Consider the following 26,351-nt stretch of genomic DNA (forward strand, 5'->3'; position numbering starts at 1 on the left):
GTGTGACATTTTCATTCTCTTTCTGCCGCTCTCTCCTCTAAGTAATAATGATCTGCTAAAAGATGTTTGTCTCAGGCTTATTGGGCTGTCGGGTTCGTTTCATTAGAGTTTTTTTTTTTACTCTGTTGGGGGCTTTATCCTGTGACGGGAAAGTGGATGACACACTGGTTCTTTGGCTTTGCAGAACCTCTCATCTGTCCATTAGATTTGTGTTTTTCCAGTGCACCGCTGCTGCTGTCGATGCCCTTATGATGGAGCCACACAACCCCGGCTTTATTTCTCATATAGACAGAAGTGCACTCTGTATGAGACTGGGTCTGAATCATCAGCAGTACCAAGAAAAATCCATTCAAGCATCCAAAACCCCCATTCACTCTTTTATTACCATAAGGTCTGTAAAATGAGCAGGCATGTTTTCTATGACCGGTCAGACCAACAGAGTGTGTTTTAATTACTATCTTCATCTTTTCAGATCGTCTTTTCAAAGTTTAGTGACACTGGGTTTTTTTACTCCCAGAAGCTGCTTTTTCATCATCTGGAGTTAACGTTGAAGTGTATCCCACCTGTAAGCAGGAAATAAGGTGTGATGCAAACTTGGTGGGAGGCAGACTGAGTCACTGATGATGATCATTGGTTCACACAGTCTGTGGAAAACTACACAACTCTGTGTTCCTCAAACTCAACGTGTTGATGATCTCTGACTAACTGCTGCCACATCCTGCTGCTCTTCTTTCCCTCCTGTCTTTCTTCCTTGCATTTTTTCTTTCTTTCCCTCTTCCTTCCTTCCTTCCTTTCTTTCTCTTTCCTTTCTTCTTTCCTTCTTTCTTTTTCTTTCTTTCTTTCCATCTTCCTGTCTTCCTTTCTCTCTTTCTGTCTTTCCCTTTCCCTTTCCCTCCTTCCTATTTTTCTTCCATCGTCCTTTGTTTTCTTTCTTTTGTCTTTCTGTCTTTCTTTCTGTTTCCTTCTTTTCCACCTTATCTTCTTCTACCTTTCTATCCTGAAACATTAAACTTCTTTAATCTTTCCATTTTCTTCCCCCTCTTTTCGTTTAACCTTGTCTATTCCCCCTTTTTCCTTTCCTTGTTCTATCTTTGATTTTTATTTCTCTTCTTTCCTTTTACTATCTATCTATCTATCTATCTATCTATCTATCTATCTATCTATCTATCTATCTATCTATCTATCTATCTATCTATCTATCTATCTATCTATCTATCTATCTATCTATCTATCTATCTATCTATCATATATACTGTATATTTTCTTCTTTCTTCTTCTTCTTCTTCTTATTGCTTATTTTCAAACACAAGCCTAACCCTGGTACAAGCAGCATCTTCTAATGTTATAAAGTGAAGCCAATGCTGAACACTTTAAGCTCGCTCCAAAAGACAAGAAACTCTCATCAGGTCACACATCTTTTTTTTAAAATAAAGTTCACAGCTTTGTTCAAAAAGAAGATTTTGGTTGCAGTGGCTCATTTCTTTCCTTGGCTCATTTCTTTCCTTTTGTAAACCGTAGACTTTTGTAAACTATAATTAATCATCTTTTTTGATAATATTTAGCCTAGGACTTTTGTGTAATAACACTTACAGTAATTACTCATAATTAGAGGTGTAGCTGAATTCTGTGACATGTTGTCCTGTTGTTTGTGAGGCTGCAAAGCTATGGCCTCACATCACCTCTTGTTTGATTTCCAGTGTAACTGAAAGGGAAAAGTTGTGAAGTTTTCAGATCCTACAATCCAAATTCAAGTTAAATTATGTATGATCATTACAAAAATATTGAACATTGAAATCTTCTGAAATCAATTTGCTGAAGGTATTGAATTGCCAAATTGTAACAGCATACAGACTCCATGAATTAGTGAAATCAGACATGTTTTTTTTGTTTGACTCCACCAGCAAGTCTGCCAAATCCCCAAACTTGTCACAACAAGCCTTGTTGTCCTAGCCTCTTGTCATTTCTCATTTCAGATCTCTATGTATTTAAAAATTTCCTCTCTAAAATTTCCTGCTGGTTTAAAAGATGTTCAGGGATAAAAGTGACAGTTTTATACTTAAACAGTTAAACTTAAGACATAAAAGTAGAAGAGCATCTTTTTTTTTGCCACAATAACCATCTTAGCAACAACCTGGTTAAAACTGCTTGATCGCTCATCAAATGCGATCATGATCATTTTAATAACAGTGTTTCATTGACATCTTGATTTGCTCGTTAAGTGAAAGTAAACTAAAGTTTGAATAACTAATAACTTGGTGTTTTTAGGCCCCTAATAGAACCATATCAGTGAATACATCCAGGCAGTTTCCACTGTCTTCACATTGTCCCTGAGTGACTGTGATTTGTGACATGGTTGGACGTCATGTTCAAAGCACAGTGGTATGTCTTCCAGTCTGCACTCCAGGCTTTATTGACCTTTCCCAGGCAGGCAGGCAGCTAGTGCTAATTGTTTACCACCTCCTCCTGTTCTTCACTGCCTGCTCCATTGAAGAGACTGGCCTACATTTATAATTACATTTCTGACTGAGGAGAAACATGTGGCTTGAAGAGGCATTAAAAACTTTTATATTTTGGTGCAATTTCATAAAATGCATTTGAAATGTGATTGAATCAGGCAAACGTATTTAATTTACACTAATGCCTGACATTAAATCAACAAACTTGAAATAATTGACTCACAACTCCTCCTTAGCTGAGCTAAAAGGAGGCATATGATGTTTGATAACTTCAGTTTAATGTAGTTAGAAGTCACACACCATGCAGACAGTCGTTTCCGTGTTCATGATAGGTCTCCTCTCTGGCTGACAGTAGAATATTTGTGACCGTTGATGATTTCTCTATGTCACCTTAGAAATGAAGCTTTCATAGAGTGGAGAGTCTGTCTGTCCAATTTGAAACACACTTTGAAGCTGCTGTATTGGATTCTGGTCTAATGTGCAGTGTGTGCCTGCAGACAGAATTCTCCTCAGATCAGCTGGATGAAAATCTGGCAGAGTATGGTGGCCAGGTAATGACTGTTTCATTCTTATTTTACAGTTTGATGTTAGGTACGGACCCAGGCACCCCACCATGTCATTTAAAAACAGGTAGCTTACTGTCTCTATGCCAAACAATGACATTTTAAGAAAATAGTCTGTTTTTCAAATCATAAAACATTCACTGAACAATTGTTTAAACAAAGTTTGTTTCATAACACATTGATAGCACACACTCTTGAACAGTCTTTGACAACAATTTTCTTTTTCTTATTAAACAGAGTGAAGTGACATTTTATAGAAATAACTCTTATAGTTTTAAAATCAGAGAAATAATGATAGAGTACACATTAAAAATTTAAAATGGCCCTTCTTACACTCAAACATCAAGTGCACACATGAACACATGCACACATCCATTCATCCATACATCCATACATCCATACATCTATTCATCCATCCATCCATCCATCCATCCATCCATCCATCCATCCATCCATCCATCCATCCATCCATCCATCCATCCATCCATCCATCCATCCATCCATCCATCCATCCATCCATCCATACATACATACATACATACATACATACATACAAAGATTGTCCAGTTAGTCATATACAAAGTCACAGACCCCATCTTTGTTCAAATATGTCCTTTTTCATTTGCAGCTGTGCGGTCACTTCTTCCATTCACAACAAGTCTCAGTCTTTCAGTCCAGTGTTCCACTGGAGGAAGTTACTCTTGCATCCAGGTGATAGTTATCATTACTCTTGCTATCAGCACTAACATTTTCAGAATATACAGTGTATCCCCATAACGGAAACCTCAAAGGCAATCAACATTCAAAATTGCTGTAATCTTACCTCCAAAACTGTCTCAGAATTTCTAGTTTGGAGCAGTCCCAGAAAATTGTGCATGTGATCAGAAATCATCCCACAACCTCTCAAACACCAAGATGATGAGCATCCAGCAAACCCAACTCCCATTTCTCTTTGATGTAAAAAGTATCTCCTGATTCATCCATCTGTCAAACTTTGCAGAAGTTTGATATACATATGTTTGCTTCTGCAAATTATTTTTCCATCAAGTGAAAAACGTGCTGCTCCAAGTTTGTAGGAGACATTCTCAACATTTCCCACTCTCTGCAAGTTATTACATATTTTGCTTTATTTTGAGCTATCTAAATAGATATTTGAGAACAGCCAATATATTTGCTGTAATTATGAAAAGGCTTCCATCGTTTGGTTAATAATAACCAAGCCGGATCCACCTACCTGTGAAAACCCCTATTACATGAATAAAAATAAAAATTTCCGACTAGTATAGCTTTGCAACTGAAGGCCCTCCCCCTTTTTTACTTATGTTACTCCCCACATTTATGAGTATGACCCATCCAACTGTTTCCAGTCTTATTTTGCTTCCATCCATTGTTACCACAAAACATTATTGACTACAGAGGACTCTGGCGTTGAGTTTTGAAAGAAAAACATTTTTAATGATTCATGCATCTAGAGAGAACTGGACCTGGATTGTTTACTGAATTTCCCCTTGGATAAATAATGTATTTCTGATTCTGATTATGTTCTCTTAATTGTAATTGTTATTTGAATTATTTAATCACACACACACCAAAATAGACCTTAAAGCTCCTGTGAGTAACTTTCAATTTGTATTGATTTTGCCCCTCCATACATAATCCCATGTATTACCAAGTTTTAGACCAAAGTTTCAAACAAGTTGACACCATAGATCTAATCAACTAGGATATTGTTGCTTTCCCACTTGGTTATAGCCCTGCAGAAGAGTGTTCCTGAAGTATACATCAAATAATCCCTGCACACCTCCAGCACACTTTCACAATGGGTGGTACCAAACATCATGTCACTGAGAGTTTGTGTTTAACGGATACTCTGAGTCAATCTGATTCCAACTGGAGCAAAGCAGCATGACCATGTGCTAAGCCAGTCTGTAACGGTGCCCCATTGGCTTATGTCGGTTCAAATGGTTGCGTTAATCAACTTTTAAACTCTATTTCCCCCTTTCTCTACCTTAGAGTTCAATGAAGCTGAGCGAGAAATATTTACTTTGCTTCAACATTTTAAGTATGGGGACATCCAAAGTGCATCAAAAACTGATCACACGCGTTTAATCCCTGGGGAACCCCCATCAGCTTAATCACTTTGAGAAAACTAACTACTCAGTGTCTTCATTACTTAATTAACTTCCCAGGCAAATAAATAAACAAACAGATATGTGACCCAGGTAGGCGGTGACGTCAGCCTACTACAACCAATCCGGGAGCTTCCACAAACACCTTTTTTGGTAATCCTCTTTTCTAAGAGGAGCTGTCCGATCAGCACCACACAGTGCGCTCTGTCGGTACCAGGAATAGTCCCTCTAACACAAGCCACATTAACGGGGCTTACAGCCTCCACTGATCGGATTTTCTGCTCAGAATTTCCTTAATTTACTCCATTAGGGATGACGCTCATTTTTCACACAACATTCACGTGATTTTTATTTGGCTGGCATATTTGGGGATCACTTTTACGCACCAAACTTGAGTCTGGATTTCGTTTTACTGCCTTTTTTTTTTTTACTGCACTTTGACTTTCTTTAAACGTCGTAGGTATGTTCTCGCTAGTATATGGATTGATATGCTTTTGTGCACTGGGTGGTCGTCAACAAGCAAGCGGACAGCCGGACGATGGAAAGAGATACATTTGCCGAGCAGTTCCCCTCACCGGCGATGCAAGTTGTCCGGTGACACTCTTACCCGAGCTTAACACTGGGAGCCAGGAAGAGGAGCTCAGAAACACCGTAATGCAGCTTCGGGAGACAATTTTACAGCAAAAAGAAAATATTTCAAAACAGCAGGGCACTATCAACGAGCTCACCACCAAGCTTTCCCTCTGTGCGTCCGCCACCGATGACAGGCGGTACGACAAGGCGAGTTCCTGGGGCAAAGACAAGCAAAACACAATGGGGGATGTTCCTAGAGATCCAAATGACACTATTGATAGTCTTCGAAAAACCATGCAAGGGCTCAAGGACCGTTTGGAGAACTTGGAGGTAAGTCGGAAACATTGCGCAAAGAGTACACATTGTGCCTAACAACGCGTAATCGCCGGGTTTGATTCTGTATACAGATTTAAAGGCTTACTACACATGCTGTCGATCCAGCAAACATCAGTAGATAAGCATTTACAAGAATCATTACAGTATGTTTAGCTCTGATTAGCCTTAAACTCCCTATTAAGTAGAGAGAGAAAACAGACAGCACAAAAAAAGTGTGATAAAAGGCATGAAAATGTCTTCCTGAAGTATTAAAATATCGATTTGTTAAGTGGAAGTTTCTCCGATTACTTTATGCCACAGTTTATAATTGTGGTTCGTTACAGGCTATTACATGCAGAGGAAATGATTGGGCTTCTTAAGTGCTCCGTGCAATTGAATTAACTTTCCAGGGTTGGAAAACTCAGCAAGGGGTTTAACGTTTTTTCCGTGTCTAAAAAAAATGTCAGGGCAGTCAAACAGAAGAATCGGTGATGTAAAGGATTACTTTCATCCCTCAGGGGGCTCATCGTCGTCCCTGGTTATCTACGTGCACTTCCTGCTCATTTTGTACCCTCACTCCTCCCCTAGCAACAGCAGATGCGGGCCAACGTATCCGGAGCCTCGTTCCCCAGTGAGCTCCGCGACCTGCTGCAGCGCCGGCTCGGCCAGCTGGAGAAACAGCTCCTAAAGAAGGTCAACAACCTGGAGGAGCAGAAAACCATGCTGTCCAACGCCACAGCCGCCTACAGGCTGAAGACGGAGAGCACGCTGAATGCCTTGGTGGAGAGGATCAGTGAGCTTGAGAAAGGTATACAATACAGTCTTAAAAAGGCAATTCGTGGCTGTCAACACTGTTAAATTAGAAATGTATGAGGTGAAGTGGTATATGCCAACAGTAACACATTGGTGGCAAGACAGAATGAACAAAACAACCTAATGTCCATAAAATCCATCAATTTAAATCATAAGATTGTATCTGTGATGCAAAAGCACGCCATAAGTTATCTCACAACACTTGAAATAAAGAACAAGTCTCGGCCGGGGGTGCTCTGATTCTGAGGCAACTAATTTCCTTTAAATGATGACTGACTGACCAGTCTTACGGTAGGAAAACACTCAGATAACAGTCAAAACGGCTTACAGTATATTTAACACTGCTAAACTGGATCACAGAGTCATATCAAAGAGTTTGCAGAGACTGGCTAACGTTATCAGAGTGAGCACCACCAGCCCCAGCCCTCCATGCAGGTAAATACCAACACAGGTATGTGGACATTGCTCCAATCGAGTGGTTGCATGTCAGTCTAACCCGAATGACTACATACAAGTCATTCTATGAGATACTATTTATCATTTATTCTACTTCATATCCATGTAGTAGAGAATTAAAGCATCTTGGAAGTAACTATTAACCAGAGCTACAGCCCAGTGTTGAGTGGCTATGAGCTCTTTAAGGGTGGTTCAGAGGTGTCTGAACATAAGGAGCTTTACTGGTGAGAAGAAGGATTTGAAATATAATTCTTGATCTTATAGGTAGCAAGTGCAGAGAGGCTAACTTGGAAGAGTATGTTCTTTTTTCCTATTCATTGTGAGTACATGTGCTGCTGCATTTTGGATCAGCCTAAGAGCCTTAAGAAATCTACTGGGTCAGCCTGACAATTTGGAAATGTGTTAATCTAGCCTAAAATCAATGAATGAATGAATGCATGGCTAGTTTTTCTGCATTAGTTGACACATGATGTGTCTGGTTTCATAATGTTTCTTAGGTAACTTCACTAATGGAAAGGATGCAGAGGAAATGTTCAGGGGAATAGAAGAGTTGAGAGGGTCTGATGAATCAGAGGTTACAGATATGCAAATGTATTACATAAAAGATGCCTTTGTTGAGGCTGGAGCATTTGTGCATTAAACTTATAGGGAAGCAGTGCAGCTTTTTCCTTGCTTTTACTCCCAGACAGCAATTATCAAGTTTAAGAACACACTTGAGACACATCTAACCTCTTTGCCTATCTCATTACAGGGGGAGGAGACTACAAGTCCCCAGAGCAGTTCAAGCTCTCCCTCCCCCAGAGGACCAACTACCTGTATGGGCGCATCACCAAGAGTCTGCCAGAGATGTATGCCTTCACACTCTGCATGTGGATCAAGTCCAGTGCCAGTCCAGGCATTGGGACTCCCTTCTCCTATGGAGTTCCAGGGCAGGCAAATGAGATTGTGCTAATTGAATGGGGAAACAACCCAATAGAGCTGCTGATTAATGACAAGGCAAGTAATTTCTGGTTTACAAAATCTATTAAACATGTATGGTTGATCTCCCAAATGTCATTGTTAGCTTCAACTAAACCAAAGCCTGCTTAATGAACACTTTTACCTTTTTAAACCATCCCATACTGCTTTTTGTGAGAAAACTATCACTAAGTATATCTTATTCTGACCACAGGTTGCTCAGTTGCCTTTGGATGTACGTGATGGTAGATGGCATCACATCTGCATGTCCTGGACCACCCGTGATGGCCAATGGGATGCTTACCAAGACGGAGAGAAGTTGGGGAGTGGTGACAACTTGGCGGCCTGGCACCCCATCAAACCTGGGGGAGTCATCATCCTTGGGCAGGAACAAGTAAGGAAGACAGACTTTATTTGGTAGATTTAGTCATCACTGTATCACCTTAGTCATGATCAAAGAAGTCAGCTACCTACCTGGGATTACATCACCAATGACTTGTCTTCCATACGAAGTGACAGTGTTGCCAGTGAAGGATGCTAACAATGTGCCATCAGCTGTGAAGAGCAGCAGGTTCATATTTTCAAATGCAAAACACTTCAAAGTGCAATGTCAAGTAGTTCTAATAATAAGCAATGTTATTTATGGAGTGCCTTCATAAACAGCCAATGGAAACAGGAAAGAAACATACAAGACAGTGTCAGGTTGTCTTGACAAACCAATTTATAAGACAGCAGGAAAGCTTTCCTTGACCAAAGTGTCTGAGGTCTCCTACTGATCTTGTATGTGGCGTCCAATAAAATGGCATGTCAAGCTCTGAAATAATGAAATGATTGAGTGATGAAATTAAATGTAATGTTGGACAGTCTGCTGGTTGTCCACCATTTTGGCTCATACTGAAACTTATCAAAAAATACTGGATTGGGTTGCCATTAAACTTTGTGCGGACATTTGTGGTCCCAAGAGGATGACTTTAAAGAACATTGGTGATGTCCTGTTCCAGCAGATCCAGCTGGTCAAAGTATTCAGTTGTCCTGTGAAATATTTTAACATCTATTTGTTTGAATAAAACAAAATTTGGTTAAGACATTCATGGTTCCCAGATGGTGAACCCTGATTTTGTGAATGAAACCCTGCTTTTTTTACAACAGAAATTAGGTTTTTGTTTTTGGATTTTAAATCTAATGTCCTCACAAGTGTGGACTTGTCAGGTCAATTCAATTCGATTCGATTCAATTCAATTCAATTCAATTTAATTTAATTTACTTTAATTTAATTTAATTCAAGGCAAGGCAAGGCAAAGCAAGGCAACTTTATTTGTATAGCGCATTTCGCACACAAGGGCAACTCAATGTGCTTTACATTCAAATATTAAAAGCATTGGAAACATTCAGACAAGCATAAAAGAACACAATTAAAATGACAAATATAATAAAGCAGAAAAAAAAAGGATAATTAGAAATATATTAAAAGTTCATTTAAAATTGCATTTAAAGCGAGTTAAAATAAGCTAAGATAGGAAGGCAATTCAATTCAATTTAATTCAATTCAATTCAATTCGTCTAACTCTATCCCTAAATAACAAATATTTAGATGGTTCATAGTACATACATTTTACCAATGGCATTTCATAAAGAATACAAATACACAAAAATCTAAAATAATGAATTATGTCACAGTTGCAACAACCAAAGTGTTAAGGTTCATTGGTTATCACTAGTTTAAGTTTGCTAACATCCAAAAGTAAAAAAAAAAAACAGATATTGTACCTTTTTTTTTTGTTAGCATGCTGTTGTTAGAGTACAGCTAAAATATTCCTTTAATGTCCACCAAGGTGGACATTTATCTTAGGCCATCCCAATACATAATGTTGGCACAGGAACATTCATGCAATCAGGATAACAGGAATGTTCCAGTGCTCACATTCACGTATTCAACTGATTGTGTGAATTGTACTGTGCCAATCTGCTAGCATGACTGTAGACATGTGTCAATAGGAAGCTGCTCTTGTCCTACAAATATGTGCAAATCTTCTACATGCCTAACTGTTGGCATGGATTTCCAATGTGTGGGCAGGGATTATGCCACGGAAAACACGTTTTGTACTACTCACGGATTTGTGACCTGGGAGTACAAGTTACACACCGCTGATTCCCCAGATGACACCCTAAGGGATCTTTGTAACAGAGCTAGATTTGAAGGTGATTCAAGTTGTGATTGTAGTGGCCTCTTAAGTCTCCTTTTTATAATTTTGGAGAAGACAAAAAAATCTGTTTCATATATAAATTTAAGAGTATTTATTATATTTAGTATAGTATATTTAGAGGTTTTGGACATAAGGTGCATTAGTGTGACCAAGGCACTAATGTAAGTTTAATGACTGGTCCATCTTTACTCCCACAGGCCAACTCAAAAAGATAATCACCTTTGTTTATAATATTGTTTTTTGATGCCATTAAAACTTCCTCCGTTTTGTTTTACGGCCCTTACAGGACGTGGTGGGCGGGCGCTTTGATGCCGGACAAGCTTTCGTGGGCGAGCTGAGTCAGTTGAACATTTGGGACCGTGTTCTGAAGCCGGTGGAGATTCAGTCTATGGCTAACTGCAGCTCTTATTTCGCCGGGAATGTGATCTCCTGGCTACCAAGCAATGTTGAAGTGTTTGGAAGGGGAGCCTTCAAGCGGCCCTTGGAGATGTGTCAGGAGCGGCTGCCCAATGCTTAAAACTCACTTATCTGCCTCTCTCTAGATTAGCTGTTTCCATCCATTCAGCATTTTTTTTAATTGTCAGCTCTGAAGGAATTTGTGGAAATGATGTGCAACACTCTGCTGCTTTGCTGTGAGATTCCAGGGTTTGTGAACACAGCTGAAGAAGTTATGTGTTGGTTTACTGGTGAATGTTGCATTTTTAGGGTAAATCAGAAAGCTACTGTGCTCAATCATTTATTTCTTTACTGTGATTAAGACTTAATCTTGCAAACAGCATGTATAAAAGGTTCCCTAATGGTACTGCTGCTATAAAAGGCCCATACACCTATATTTTCCACACATTTTCCCCCACATCGCCTCCCCCCTCCACACTCAAGCAAGCTTAAATTAACACTCACCTCGAGCTTTGAGGTAATGAAAATCCACTTTAGCCCCACACAGACACACGCATGTACTGCTACTACTACAAATACACTGACTAGCCAACAGTTTTCCGTTGACATGTGAGGTGGTGTTGCGTGCTGTGTGGGAGTGAGTGGCTGGAAAGATTAAAGGACTGGCGAATGTTATGTCTTTTCCTTAACAAAGGAGTGGGCTTAGAACAAACATTAGTTAAACCCCTGATCCAGGCAGGTGCAGTCATCGCAAAGCAGGCTCTAACTGTTTGATTTAGCACTTCATCTTTTGTGTGGTGCTGGTTTTGTGCAACAGGCTATTTCAAATGGTAGAAATACTTGTTTGAATTTGCAGCTTACGTCTGAGTTCACTGAAACTTTACCTCGTTTGGGAAGCTTTATTCTTGGCATGCATAACCAATACCAGTGATACTAGTAAGACTATCACAGTGCTTTTTTGAACTTGCCTTTTCCATTTGAACAAACCCTGTTGAAATGGTGAATCATGCTGAAAATATATTCATAGCTTCAACGTTGGGAAATATTTTCACTCGTGATTTGTGATGTTTGTTGAAGTGGGTAAATGTAACAGATAAGACCTAGATCTAAACACAAATATATATTTTGGATGTACTTGTTGTATGTTACCCATTTGTATATGGCGTTATATTATATTTTGTATTTTTTTGTCTCTTTGTTCAGACAGATTTTAGTTTTTTTTTTAATGTAATCCTCGTCTTGTGGCCTTCTAATGCAGACTTAAGTGCCATTTTTTTAAGTGTTGTAAAATTATTAACTGCCAATAATGAAAATGTATAAAATGAAATAAAAACGGTGATCTGTTTTATTATCTGTTTTGAATCAGTTCAATGAATCAGTGGTTCTATGTTAAACACAAAGCAGGTGTATGCCAGTTAAAACCTGCCCTGTTAGCTGTATCTGTCAAGCTGGTGAGGTAACATGAGTGGTTAAGTACAAAGAGCTGAGCGGGATCTTTAGCCTCAGATGGCTTGGGTCAACAGGTGTCCTGGGTGGCATTAGGAACGCTTAACAGATGAGAGGCTAAAAGGTCAATGTAGCGTCACAGACACACTCCGTCCGACAGAGCAGCCCCTTAAAACACAAACTGCTCTGAAACATCTCAACTATGGCGAAAACTACAAGGTTTACAAAGGCCACAGAGCCTAAGGTTTGATACATGCCAGATGAATGAAACCTTAGAGTTGTTTGGCCCTTTTTATATGATAGTGTACTGCAAGTTTTTACATTTTTTTTAAGGAAAGAAATAAAAACACAGATATGTCTACAAAATGTTCATTATACTGTATTATAGAACATTTATGACATGCTTAAGAAATTATAGCATGAGGTATCTAATTGTGCTTAACTTTACAACATGTCATTTTCCAATGACTGGATGCTCTTTAAGTTATAGCCTTTCATTTGGCTGAAAAATTTAACATAATGACATGGTGCCTGATGGTAGGGTAGCAGTAGCTCAGTCTGTAGGGACTTGGTTTAGGAACTAGAGGGTTGTCGGTTCAAGTTCCAGTGCAGACCTGGGAACTGCTAAGGTGCACTTGAGCAAGGCATTGGACCCTAACTGCTCAGGGTGTTCAATGCAGCCCCCTCACCCTGACTTCTCTCTATTAGTGCATGTTCAGAGGATCCCACTGGTGCATATTTGTGCATTTCTGGCATGTAGCATATTCAACCACACCGTGTAAAAATGAAATCCCCGACTGGAATTAAAAAGTAAATCTTTTTCTGACCCAAGCTCAGGCTCAAGATTATTTTTGACAAAACAAAGTCATCTTTAAGTCACTTTTGAACACTCAGTATTTTAGACTTGCATGTTATTGATTTTATTGATTTAATGGTTTGCTTTGATGCTTGTTTTAATAGGTTTGTTGGATTTATGATATGTTATTAATTGCTGCCTCCTGTTTTTTTAATTGATTTGTAACTTGTTTTGAAAAGCTCTACACAAATAAAGGTTATTTTTATTATCATAATTAATGTAAAATTGGGTTGTGTGGGTAGCTTCCATGGTGATAGAACGACAGGGTCAGATGAGCTAAATAAATTGAAAATTTTGAGCAGCAGTGCCAGTGAGTTGGTGGATTTGGAGTGGAGGAAAGACAGATACCTTTTTGAGAGAGGTGAGAAAAGAAAAAGAAATTGAACAGGACAAACCTAAAATCCTTTATTGATTGATATCCGCTGTATCCGATTGCCTGGGCCTCTTTCATACAAATTATGGACAAAGATGGACAAAAAGAGCACTGTTCAGTGTGTTTACATGTGTTTGGTGAGATTTGGATGCATAAAACATGGGGGACATCACAGCAACATAAAAGAGTTGTAGATATATTACACAATTTTAGACGTATTAAATCATTTGAACACAATTAATTACAGGGATTGACAGGTTCACATGTTAACATTTTTGGACATGCAGAATGTTGCGTTAATATCTTTGGCAAAAAATGAGTCGTTATTTTTGACAGACAAAAATAGCGACTAGCTTGTAGCCTACACATGGTGGAAGAATTGGCAGCAAATGAGACATTTACTTAGGAGCTCATATGGAATAGAATAGAAAAACAATCAGAGAGAAAAAATTATTGAAATTGTCCTGATGACCCAAGACTAAACAGAAAAAAATGTATGTCTCTTATTTATCTTCACATTAGCTTGATGTGCAATTCTGTTAGCCATATTGTTTGTCCTCTGGTCCCAGAAGATTAATTTACGCGCTGTCTACAGAGCTCGTAAAGGTGTGCTAAACTTTCCCACCAAAAAAGTGACTTGTGTTTAAGGAACTTTGGTTATGATTGAGTATTTGAGGTTATACAAGAACAACCATAGTTGCACTTTGCTAAGATTCATTAAAATGTTTTAAATCTGGAGCAGGTTTGACCATATTGGGATTTTTAAGCTTGTTCTTGTTTCTGGCTTTGCTGAAACCCAGTAAAACAAATCCCACACATTTGAACTTCACATTATTGGGACCAGGGTGCTGAAACAGGGTGAGAAACCTGTTGGAATCCAAGGAGCAGATACTGTTATTTTTGTTTTTTTTCTGTCTTCAATCATATAGTCCTTGTTTGCTTGCTTGCTTCTTTCCTTTCTTTTAAGAATTTAATCTCAAATGTGGCTGCCTAAAGAAAGTCCAAAACTCACAAAACTTGTTGGATTTTGTGGGTTTTTGCAAATGACTCTGGTGAATTGATCCTAACAATTTTTTCAAAAAGAGGTACACAAAGACCTACAAAGAATAACACCTCTAAACCCAACAGGGAGTCAACAATTTTGACTGGAATAAATTTTGGCTTCTTAAAAAGGGGTTGTACAATAAAAAGTCCTCATAAGATCATCTTCAACTTTAGTCATAGTTTGCAAGACGTTTAGATGATTAAAAGTTATGTTCTTATAAACTTTTCAGACTTACCAATAGCAGTGTCTTAATTCAAGGTTAATCATCTGATAGAAGTGATGTATCTCCTTGGCACATGCTGCTCTCCCACAGAGCATCCGAAAGCTGGCATTCATCATGAGACTCACAATTAATAATGTTGTGACAACTCTAACAGAGGACAAGCTGTTACCAAACACCATTAAAGTACTAAACGACATAGAAAATAATCACACTGACATCAGGGCCGTTGGAAAAGACTCAAGGATTTTGTTTTGAATGAGGAAATATCCCTAACTTTAGGTTGCTCATCCTCTTTACTTTGAACACTTCAATGTTTTGTTTTTAAATAACCAGCACCTTTTACTTTGGGCCAGGTTAGAATTTCATTCACTGCGACTTATTCTGTGCTGAGAGTACAACATGTGATCATTTTGTATTTCTAACATAAGTAAAGCTGGAACAAGGATTTTTACAAGTGTATTTTGGTAAACAAGAGACTACATTTTTCATGCCTCATGTTGAGTTGATAAAGCAAATTTTGTTTCTAGGGTGTGTCCAGAGTTTTGCAACTGGCTGTAAGTAGACTTCATTGCACTTCAATATCATATATTTTCTTCAGTAGTTTAAATTGTGACTTTGGAAACACATCTTGTTGAGTCTTCAATCCATTGAGTTTAGAAGATTTATATGTTCCCAAATGTATGCCACCTCGGTCTGAAAACGAGAACACACCCCTGTTGACTTTCCATAACTTACACAAGCAGACTGCCATGTAAGAAATGACACAAGGGGAGAGGACCAATGTGCAGGCTACTAACTTTATTAACAAAAGTACTAAAGGCAAAAACAAAGAAAAATTTACTTTACAAACAGAGTCCAGCATACAATAAAATAAAACTGAAATCCAAATATCCACCAAACCAGAAACACTGTGGAAAACCAAGAAGGCACTAGTGAAGGAAAACAAGAATCGAACAAACACAAAGAGAAAACTGGGAAGACAGAGACAGACACAGAAGTTAAGCAGACAGGTGTGATACAAGACGCAGGTGAAACTTGTTATGGTAATCAAAGTAGAGGAAACCACGCAAGGGTATGTAGGTAAAACTAAACCAGGCCTGGGTGCAAGAACTACAAAATAAAACAGGTACTAAAAAATTAAACAGGAATTAATAGACTAAACTAAGAAACACCAGTGAAAACACACACACACACACACACACACAAGGAATACTAGAACACAAGAACACAGGGTAAAAAGTACTAATTAAACAGGAAATGACTAGAGTAATGCAACCAAGTAAAATACAAAACCAACCACTTTTCACTTTTCCAGTGAAATGTTCTGATATAAATTTTAGGTTTGCATGGATTTTTAAATATCATCATATTCAGGTGAGTTTTATTATCCTAATTCTTTGGTTCATAATAAAGTACCTCCCAAACAATTTAAAATCATATATGTTTCAACTATTCTTTCTGTTACTGCCTGGCAACTGGCAAATATCAAAACTATTTTGGTGAGCCAAACATTTTGATTGCTTAACATCACCTAGCTTGTACTGTCATTGTGAGAGTGTTGGCAAGCCGACAGCATTGCCATCTATCACTACTGTGTATGAGTGACATTGCACAATGGTTCTAGCTCTCATGGCTGTACTCTTTTACCACATGGTCTAAATCCATACCATATACTGATTCTAAGCAGGTTTCAGTATGCAGTGTTCACACAGGTGAAGTGTTAGTTACCTCATGGCAGACAGTGTGGATACAGACGTCCTGATAACTTCCCAAAGGGCACGAAGGGATACATTTTAAATAGTTAAGTATTTGATCATTTTGCACACTTTCTCATTAAGGCTATCTCAATGTTCAATGTGCTATGTAAGGGATTTTGTATAGTGAGCGGGTAGCAATGCAAATTAGAATCCCAACAGGGTGAGCAAGACCCCACAGATGAGCTGTCATATACTGTATGTGTACGGCACCTTTCACTAACTCCTGCCTCTCAAAACCAGCCTGAGACAGAAACTAACATCTTTGCCACAGTGTCAACAGGTAGAAATGGGAGGGACTCCTTTCAATGGCATGATTACATATGACTTGTGATCAGCTTGTCTGTGGTATCGCTTTTGCCGATGAGAAGTAATCACTGTTCTGGAGCTTTGACCAATCAGAATCAAGGGTTTCTGACAGCTGGGGTCTTGCTCATCGTGTCAGAAATTTCTTGACAAGAATAAAAACAGAGGAAGCAAAGATTATTTACAGTTATTGAATAACTTTTAAAAAGGTGTATCCTTGTTTTGTTCTTAACTGAACACAAAATAACATAACAACAAAACCAACAACCTATACAAAACCAGGAAACACACAACAAAATAAATTACATGTGGGCAGGATGTAGGGGGTACAGAAATGTATAGCAAAAATATTGTTTTAATTACTCCAATAACAAAAATTAACTTGATGATTTTTTTTGCTCAGCCTTACTTTAGAGAACAACCTGTATTTATACAAATAAGTACATGAATGAGGAAATTTAAGAGTATCTATCAGTATTCACCTGATCTACAACTTATTTAGGATGCAAAAAACAGGCAAAATGTTCAAACAGGCATCTACTACCAGCTTTAAAGAGTTTTATATTAAGAGCTGGGAGGAAAAAGAAATAATTTAAAATGACATATGCTGTGACTTCTTCAGGAAAGTAAAGCAAAGCTGGGCTCCCATAAACACACCAACAGAAAAAAAAAGAAGCATAAATTAATAAGTGACCAGATCCATTCACAGCTTGCCTAATAGACAGTCATTGTTTAAACATGAGCTGCAGTTATGCCTTTAATTTATTATGAGAACATTTGAATGTCAGGCTATCCTCTGTGACACAGTGATTGATTGATTGATCGTCATCACCCGGTGTATAAAAAAAAATCTGAAGCTAATTAGCAATCATTAATGGCTAAATCATGGCGTCAACCTTATCACATCACAAACTGTCAATATCTGAATACTGAATGCATGCTGACATTCTTAATGCAGCCAAAGTATTCAAGTTCAATGATGTGTTTGTAGTTTGTACTAATGATCCATGTATCTAGCTTCATACTGTACATCTACAACAAAATGATATGCAATATGAGACCTGTTATTATCCTGTAACATTATAACTGTGGGTCACCTTGTTCAAAGTATCCACAGCATGCTGTAAACAAGTAATTAAGAGGAGTATTGAGTCCCATACTGCACCAGGAGAGGCTCTTTCTCTTCTGTCCTCTCATTAGAGAATTTAAAGAGAATCTTGCTTTGACCCTCAGATTCTTGGTTCTTCAGGAATAAAGCATTACTGGAGGCAGATACCTGCAAAAAAAAAAAAAAAAAATCACACAGGTCCAGAGAAATGTCAAAAATATTGAGAGGGAGAGCCCCTTGTAGTGTTTGTGTCATGCACTATTAGCTGAGCAGGTATCGTTTGTTTCCAGACACAGACTGCCCACTCGTGGTCATTAAGTGCATTACAATACATCACTGATGCTTTGTGTGGACGCAAATGATCAATGACAGATTACTTACTGCTTGCTACACACTGAAGTACGACAGCATGATTTGATTATTTAAAAGTCTGATACTAGTAAAGACTTACATTGCAATAGAATATGATAAGACTTATCATTTGAAGAGAAATTTACCCAGACAATAAAAATCTACTGTACCTGTGATTTGTTGGGATGTCGAGGGCGACAGGCGATGACTGCGATGAAGGAGAAGGTTGCAACAAGTATGGCAGCACAGGACAGGATGAAGAACAGGTGTATGTTATCTGCAAGAAACAGAAGAAAAAAACATGCGTCTTTCGAGTTCGGACCTTTGAGATTATAGTTTATGAACATACCCTGGTTTGACACATTTCTGTTCAATTTTTTAAAAAGTTTTTCCGTTTGAACTCTTTATCAAATTGAATTTATTTGCCATGCTAAATGGGAATCAATGGAGAGCAGGGGCGTGTCTACTTTTTTTTGACTGGGGTGGCTCCTGACATAGACAGGGGTGGCAGTGTGCGCACACAAAAATATGAATAGCGTTGACCCTCTCTGTCTGTATTATCTACTGTAACAGCTATCATTCAAATATTATACAGCTTTTATATTCCTGTGTTTATCTATTTTTGTTTTACTTTAAAGGGAGCAAAAAGAGTGGCAGCACATATTTAAATCTTCAAATCTTAATTAGTTATGGACTTAAAAAGAAGACATTTTTCACAACTGAAGGCACTGTAAATACCAAACGGCTTGAGGCCGGCTGCAGAAACACTGGAAACCACATAGACACCAATTCAAAAAAGGCGATCTTTGCAGCATTAATAAACATGTTTACAGCCTGCTTCAAAAAACGGCTTGGCTCTGCTTAGCTAATTTCTTTATCGGCACACACTGTACGGGGGGTGAATTTTTTTTCTAACGCGACAGTTCAGAAGATATTCAGATTACAAGTTTTTGCCCAATTAACAACATTACTGACTTGACTCCCAGTCGGGAACACATAGCTGTTTGCTAGGAGGCTTAAACTTCGCCCCTTCGCGTCACACTCTGCCTGGTTGAGTTCCGCATTTCCAATATGGCTGCCGCTGTTGATTGGCTTCAAAACAGCGCTCAGAAACAGATGGGTGACGTCACGGATTCTACGTCCATTGTTTATACAGTCTATGGTAAACACATCACCATAGTTGATTTTAAAATAGCTTCTGTATTTTCAATCATTGCTTAGGATTTTGGGGTGGCCAAAAAGAGTTAAAGGGGGAGCCAGTGCCACCCCTGGTTACCCTTCTGGAAAAGCCCCTGATGGCGAGGTGTTAATTGTCAGATTTAGTGACCAAAACTTGTGTTTGGTTGCTTTATGGATTTAAGATTTGAAAGAAAGTAAGCAGCAGAGGTCATGACCTACAAACCAAAGTTGAAATTCCCAAGTTTTCTTGGAGAACAGCTACACACCAGCTGACACAAAAGCAGTTGATCATAACTTTTGGTGTGACCACAACAGCATCAAACCAATTAAACACAGCAGTCATATGCTGCAGGGCTGAATCGCTCTGTGGCTGGATTCAATCATTTGCTCTGCCTCCTCTCTGTCCGTGGAACTAACACAGATAGAGTGCACATGGTGAGATCTAGATCAGAAACTCCTCATGACACCGAGCAGCTTTACTCCTAGCTTTATAATCTTTTGACTGTGGAAGACTGGTAAAGTTCAAATATTTTTGGAATGTATGCACTGTAGAATATAGATGAGTCATTATGAACAATGCAAGAATTTGTATTATTATTATTTATTTAAAGACACCAAAGCGTAGTCTACATGGATAACTATATATGGAGGTACTTCAAAATGTGAACTTTTCTACAGTATTTTTTGTTGGACAGTAAAAACGGATTACTCAAAAAATAGACCAACAAAATATAAGCAAAATTTTTGCTAAAATTATTGTATTGTATTTTATTTTTAAATTATTATTTTTAAATGATATATATATGCATCCATTTGCTCCAGTCTGTACCCTCCCTCCCTCCTCAGACAACATTAAGGCAACCAATCAGCACAGCACCTTATTGTCATTGCATCCATTAAAAACTGAAAGGCTGCAGGTCCTCCACAGAAGATAAAGTTTTTAAGGTTCTTTATAAAAGATCTCATGCATTGGAAATGAAATTTAGAAAAGGGAGTCCTGTCAGTGACAGTCTAGTTTGCTTTTATAGCGCATAATGACCAGCTGAATACGCCTCACAGGAGCTTTAATCAAAAAAAGGATCAAATAATGATTGGAGTGAATGAAACAAAAACAAACAGTATATATCTATATATCACTATATTTGCATCACCAATAGGTTAATTTACTATTTACCAAATAATACTGCTAATAATACTCTTAGATAATGATGATATTTTTTGTATTCCCTCCATGCAGGCTGATAATAAGAGTAAAACTTTATTACACTGTATCCATATCAAATCTACCCTACACGTTTATAAAGTTGTCTAGTAAATAGACATTCTTGATACAGTGACAGCTTGCTTACATTCATGATTGTATTATTTTCACAGCCAAAAAACTTCTGCATGTCTTATGTGTTGTCACTGTCAGAATCTACTTTGATTGCAGAAAGGTTTTGAACTTGTACACTCAAAGCACTGGATGATCTCAGGTGTGTAAAACCTCTCATGAGACAGAGGGATGTGTACATGGAGGTGGTTGGGCTATTTGTTTACCCTCCTGTTATGTTGCAGGTCAAATTGACCCTTTTTAAAGTCTATTTTAGGCATTATATGTCTTCCAAACCATTTAAATGCAGCATAAAAATCTGGGTAGCATGTTACATAGGAAGTGTCGTGTTAATTTATCAACATCACTACATAAAAAAAAAATCAAAATGTAAAATAAAATAAACAAAAATCTATGTCATGTAAAACTATTGTATTTATATTTAGGGCTTTCCAATTTACATTTAACAAGTTTTAACATTAAGTTTAATCAAACATTAGTGAGTTTTCCTCATTGAACCATGATCTGTGAGAATTAAAAAACACCAATGGACTAAATCTTGATTTAAATGGTTAGAAATGGAGTCAAAAATTAGATTTAAAAAATTGTATTGGGATTTTTTGGGGTTCTGACACTTTTGGATAATTGAATATGCCCGGGGTCAAATTGACCCAGGAACATTATTGCTGCTCCAGAGAAACGAACATAACAGGGGGGTTAAGTCACATGACACAATGGCAAGTTGTAAACAGCTCATATAAACAAACATGTCAACAAACTTTTGGAATAACCTACTAGATTTTGTAATGCTTTCATAACCTGTGTAATTATTTTATGCTATAGAAATAATCAAGCAAGATTTTTACAGCAATTTGCAATGAAGGATTAAAAATAATCTGCTTCTTAACTCTATCTCTGCCTGTTCCTTTGTTCCCAGAATAGTTTGTATGTGTGTGTGTGTGTCCTTACAGCTTCTCTTGACGAAGATGCTGAAGGAGCTCTGCATGTTACTGATGTCATTGCGGACGCTGATGTCCAGGCAGTGGATGCCGGCAGAGGTGAAGGTGTGGTTCAGTCTCAGTGTGTTTTCATACAGCATGGTTAGTGTGCAGCCTCCCGATGGGTCCGGCACACAGTTGGGCAGGAAACGCCAGCATACCCACATGGGGGGGCTAAAGACACACACACACACACACACACACACACACACACAAACACACACACACACACACACACACACACACACACACACACACACACACACACACACACACACACACACACACACACACACACACACACACACACACACATTCATGTTAGAGCTTTACCAATCATGGAACCCACCCAATGTCAAGAGAAAACAATACAGTTCTTGGAGTGATGGGCAACCTTAAGGCAGCAGTAAGGCTTCCCTTTCAGTGTTTTCCAGTATTTTATTATCTAACGAACAACTTAATTGTAAGAATGGTGTCAGAATTGAGAAACAACATCTGAGAGTGGATTTTTGGTTGCAGATATTTATCCTTATTGCACAGCCATTCTACTTAATCTGTGTTGGTGAGTGCTCCATAGCAATAGCCTGTTGTTACTCTATAGCAAACTGTTGCAATGGATGCAACTCTGATCACGGACCCTGGTGGACGGACTCTAATCATATTAATCTGCTGAGAGAAGTCTGGTCAATTTGGTGTTGGTTTGTTTTTTAGGGGTAAACCAAGAAAAGAGATGAAAACATTGGAGACAAGGCAGGAGAGGTTAAAAACCATTACAAATGCTGGCTTCAAAGAATACATCTACAAAATTGAAAATGCAGAGTAACTTAAAACACACAGATGCAGCAGTGTTTAACCCTCCTGTTATGTTGCGGGTCAAATTGACCCTTTTTAAAGTCTATTTTAGGCAATATATCCTTTCAAACCAGCTAAATGCAGCATAAAAACCTGGGCAGCGTTTGACAGAAGAGGTTAATTTATCAAAATCATTCATAAAAAAAAAAAATTAAAAATGTAAAATAAAATAAACAAAAATATATGTCATGTAAAACTATTGTATTTATATTTAGGGCTTTCTAATGTACATTAAAAAAAGTTTTAAGATTATTTTAAATGAAAAACGAGCAAGTTATTCTCATTGAACCATGATCTGTGAGAATTAAAGAAAACCAAGGGACTAAAACTTAATTTAAATGGTTAGTAATGGAGTTAAAAATTAGATTTTAAAAAACGTGTATTGGGATTTTTTGGGGTTCTGACACTTTTGGGTAATTGAATATTCCCCGGGTCAAATTGACCCAGGAACATTATTCCAGAGAAACGAACATAACAGGAGGGTTAAGTACTGACAATAACAAAAAAAAAAACATGGCAGACTCTAACTGTGACGTGGCAGAAAAAAAAATCCATCAGATGCTGACTGACTGTATAAAACATGGGAATTGTCTCAGTGATGTCTCCTGTTGATTTTGGTATAAGTCTCGTGACACCAAACAATGGTGGTCGCCATATTGGAAATGCTGACTCAACCTGACTTCAGTCAACCCAGAAACATGCAAAGTCGTGCAGCTGAGGTGGACCTATGGCCTCCTGGCAAACAGTTACAACCAAGCAGCAACCTCCAGTCTTGAGAAATTAAACAGATGCAGAAGCGCAAGGAACTGCAGTTCCTTGAGTGTCCGCTTGAGTCTGGCTGCAGAAACACCAGAAATTACATACACATCCATGCAAAAAAGCCCATCTTTACAGAAAAAGTAGACATGATTGCAGTCTGGTTCAGAAAAAAAGACTTTTGTCTCAATAGCTCATAACTGTAGCTGTTAGCGAGGAGCCTGAAGGCCCGCCTCAACTCCACATCCTTGCCTGTAATTAGGTTGAGTCAGCATTTGTAATATGGTGACTGCTGATGATAGGCTTTCAAACGCCACTTCGAAAACATCTGTCAGTCTATTAAACTATGTTCATGTATTTTAAGTATATGTTTACAACATGCCCACCTGCCAGTCAACTCACTGCATGTCTCTTATTATGCAAATCTATGCAAAACTCTGAGTGGCGCATATTAGTCAAGTGATGTGTATATAATGTGACTGCCATTCTCCTCCATGCTTTGATAACATGCTTTCCTCCATGCCACCAAGTTGAAACTTTAGCATGTTTGTTTAAAATGGCTTGAATAATCAAGTAATATGAGATAATTCAGCACTTAACATACATTTGTAAGTTTAATCTACATAATGTTTTATCTACAATGACAAAACGTGCTCTTGAATTTGTATTGTGCATATCTGCTCCTCTGCAGTTGAGAAAAACTGTTTAAAATGCAATTTAAAAAAACAGAAAGACAAATGCAGCTCACCTTCCATCCACATGAACGGCCAAACCTGTGTTCTGAGACACTTCGTAATCTGGAGGCCCCTTCAGCTCGATGTTCTTAATGGCATCTACAAAATCATTATACATTTGAATGCTTTTGAGAAGTTTAGACAAAACTTTAAATAGAAAAATACATTTTATATATATTTTTTTCTATCAGTCCATGTAGTGTTGATTAACTACTCACAGTCTACTAAAACCATTTCACAAAACAAAATTAAGTGCAGTTTCAAAAGGAATTTTCTTGCATCAACTCTCAAAGATACAGACTGACCTGCCTCGTTCTGCATTTCTTTCATTTTACTCAATGAAGCAAGATTGCAAGGCTAACATAACATATAACATAATATATACTGCAAGTATTAAGTCATGCATTAATCCGGTTGTACATACCAAGCACTTTGACGTCCATGGAATAGACATCTGTGATCTGAGGTGCAGATTTGTTCAGATTAGCTCCCACTTTTAGCCGCAGTGTGTAGTTCCCTGACACAGGGTAATGATAGCGCACCAACGGCTCAGTCCCTTGGATCACCTCTCTGCATCACATACAGATACAGCGTTAAAAGTCTTCCAAACCTCCCCTCAATTATGAGACATGAAAAACAGGCCTCATACCCGTTCCCCAGGTCCCATGTATAGGTGAACTTTGCAGTGCTGAAATTCATGTGTGGATCAAAGAGCTCGAACATGGTCTCAGTGGGAACATCTGAAGCCAGCTCTCCAGTGTCCCTCACGAAGGTGGCATTTCCCTCGATTTGATAGAAAACCAGCTTCCCAGCGATATTTTCTGCTCAGATTAAGAGATGTGATGAATTTATGACAACTGTGTGAAAGTATAAAAGAGAAATTAAGGATGACCTACCCAAATCTGTCAGAGGGTCTGTGGTCTCTGCCACACCCAGGGGGATCAGGAGCACGAATACCAGGATCCACACAGCATTTTGTCTGAAAGGATACACCCAATAGATGAAAATAATATCCAAACTATATACATGTCTTAGAATAGATTTCAAATGTACCTGTCCATATCTGCAGGCCCTCTCAGTGAGGACCTCATCAAGACATAGAGTTGATCCTGAAGCTGTTTCTGACTGGCTGTGAGGTTCAGAGCCCACAGATGATAGATGTTAAGAGCTTGAAATCGTCACCATGCGTTTCAATCATGTGGCTCCACAACAACAATCAGCTTTTGAGTAAGAGGCTTCAGCCTGGGTCACATTCCTGCCAGAGATGTAGGACATCTTTCTAAGATGTGGGAACTTTTGTCTTTGTTATCTTTTCCACTATAAACAGAAAGAATCAATAAATGTATGCATGTGATTTTCATTGATACAAGAGATGTCCACAGGGTGGTGCTAACTACTTAAGAATAACCCCAAAAAGGTTACTCAATGAGCATGACTACAGGGATTTTATGTGAATATGCACCATGAACAAACACTGTGGTCCTGCATTTGTCTGGAGGCCATAGTGGAGGGTCTTCTGAATGGAAGAAACCTTAAGTTATTACCCCTGTCATACCTGATCCAATGAAGAACAGTTCCTGTGTCCTTTCATTGCTGATTCCTGCAAGCATTCAGTTATGGTGCTGATTGTGTCTTTGCAAGCTGCTGATCATATTATGTATCAAAGCATAACCTGGCCTTGTGCTTCCTTACATAAAATGGTTCAACATCCACACAGTGACGTTTACAAGATTTGAGTTTGGAGATAAAAAAGGTAGAGCATGTGACTGATTGATACAGTGTATGGGTATATAACCTCAGTTGAGGTATCAGTTTTGGCATCAGTAGGAAGAAAAGGTTGATCAGTGCATCTGTAGACCTTTGTATGAAAGCAGAAGTCTCTGTACTTGGTCCAGTCCATCCACCAGTGGTAATCCAGCCATGTTATACTTAATTTATGTTGTCTACGGCAAACAAGAGAACTGTAATTTTAGTTTACAGAAAATGTAGCCTCTCTGAATCTGATACATACACTGCAAGATCTAATCTTTAACCCAACTTCTGATATTGCTCTCTCAATTGAAGGGATATGTCGCCCTCATCAGGCAGTGGGTGGTACTATTCTACAATGCATGTCAAGGCAGGTTGCATAAATACAATTTTTCATAATGGTTGCAAAGTCATGTGACTTGTGCATCCCACCAAACAGTAGCACAT

At 38.3% G+C, this 26,351-nt stretch overlaps 2 protein-coding genes across 2 annotated transcripts; one reads left to right on the forward strand and one right to left on the reverse strand.

Annotated features, from left to right (window-relative positions):
• The first annotated feature begins 5,342 nt into the window (after positions 1-5,342).
• Positions 5,343-12,201, forward strand: nptx2b (neuronal pentraxin IIb). Its single transcript, XM_034708180.1, has 5 exons — positions 5,343-6,051; positions 6,625-6,844; positions 8,057-8,301; positions 8,477-8,656; positions 10,753-12,201. Exons 1-5 carry the CDS (start codon positions 5,611-5,613, stop codon positions 10,981-10,983), a joined length of 1,317 nt encoding a protein of 438 aa, XP_034564071.1. The 5' UTR covers positions 5,343-5,610; the 3' UTR covers positions 10,984-12,201.
• Positions 12,202-17,149: 4,948 nt separating this feature from the next.
• Positions 17,150-25,216, reverse strand: tmem130 (transmembrane protein 130). The gene is made up of 8 exons (XM_034708640.1): positions 25,209-25,216; positions 25,052-25,134; positions 24,805-24,976; positions 24,580-24,725; positions 24,170-24,254; positions 21,788-21,987; positions 18,495-18,601; positions 17,150-18,141 (listed from the first exon to the last, which is right to left on the reverse strand). Exons 1-8 carry the CDS (start codon positions 25,214-25,216, stop codon positions 18,001-18,003), a joined length of 942 nt encoding a protein of 313 aa, XP_034564531.1. The 3' UTR covers positions 17,150-18,000.
• Positions 25,217-26,351: the final 1,135 nt, after the last annotated feature.

Source organism: Notolabrus celidotus, chromosome 18, assembly GCF_009762535.1.
Source record: "Notolabrus celidotus isolate fNotCel1 chromosome 18, fNotCel1.pri, whole genome shotgun sequence".
NCBI classification, from domain to species: domain Eukaryota; kingdom Metazoa; phylum Chordata; class Actinopteri; order Labriformes; family Labridae; genus Notolabrus; species Notolabrus celidotus.

Excerpts from the sequence above, each read along its gene's own strand:
- nptx2b (XM_034708180.1), top strand. The coding sequence starts at position 5,611 with ATGTTCTCGCTAGTATATGGATTGATATGCTTTTGTGCACTGGGTGGT. Across the intron at positions 6,052-6,624 it reads ACCGTTTGGAGAACTTGGAG|CAACAGCAGATGCGGGCCAA; the intron begins GTAAGTCGGAAA and ends CTCCTCCCCTAG. Across the intron at positions 8,302-8,476 it reads AGCTGCTGATTAATGACAAG|GTTGCTCAGTTGCCTTTGGA; the intron begins GCAAGTAATTTC and ends TTCTGACCACAG.
- tmem130 (XM_034708640.1), bottom strand. Across the intron at positions 24,977-25,051 it reads AGACCCTCTGACAGATTTGG|AAAATATCGCTGGGAAGCTG; the intron begins GTAGGTCATCCT and ends TAATCTGAGCAG. Across the intron at positions 24,726-24,804 it reads ACATGGGACCTGGGGAACGG|AGAGGTGATCCAAGGGACTG; the intron begins GTATGAGGCCTG and ends TATGTGATGCAG.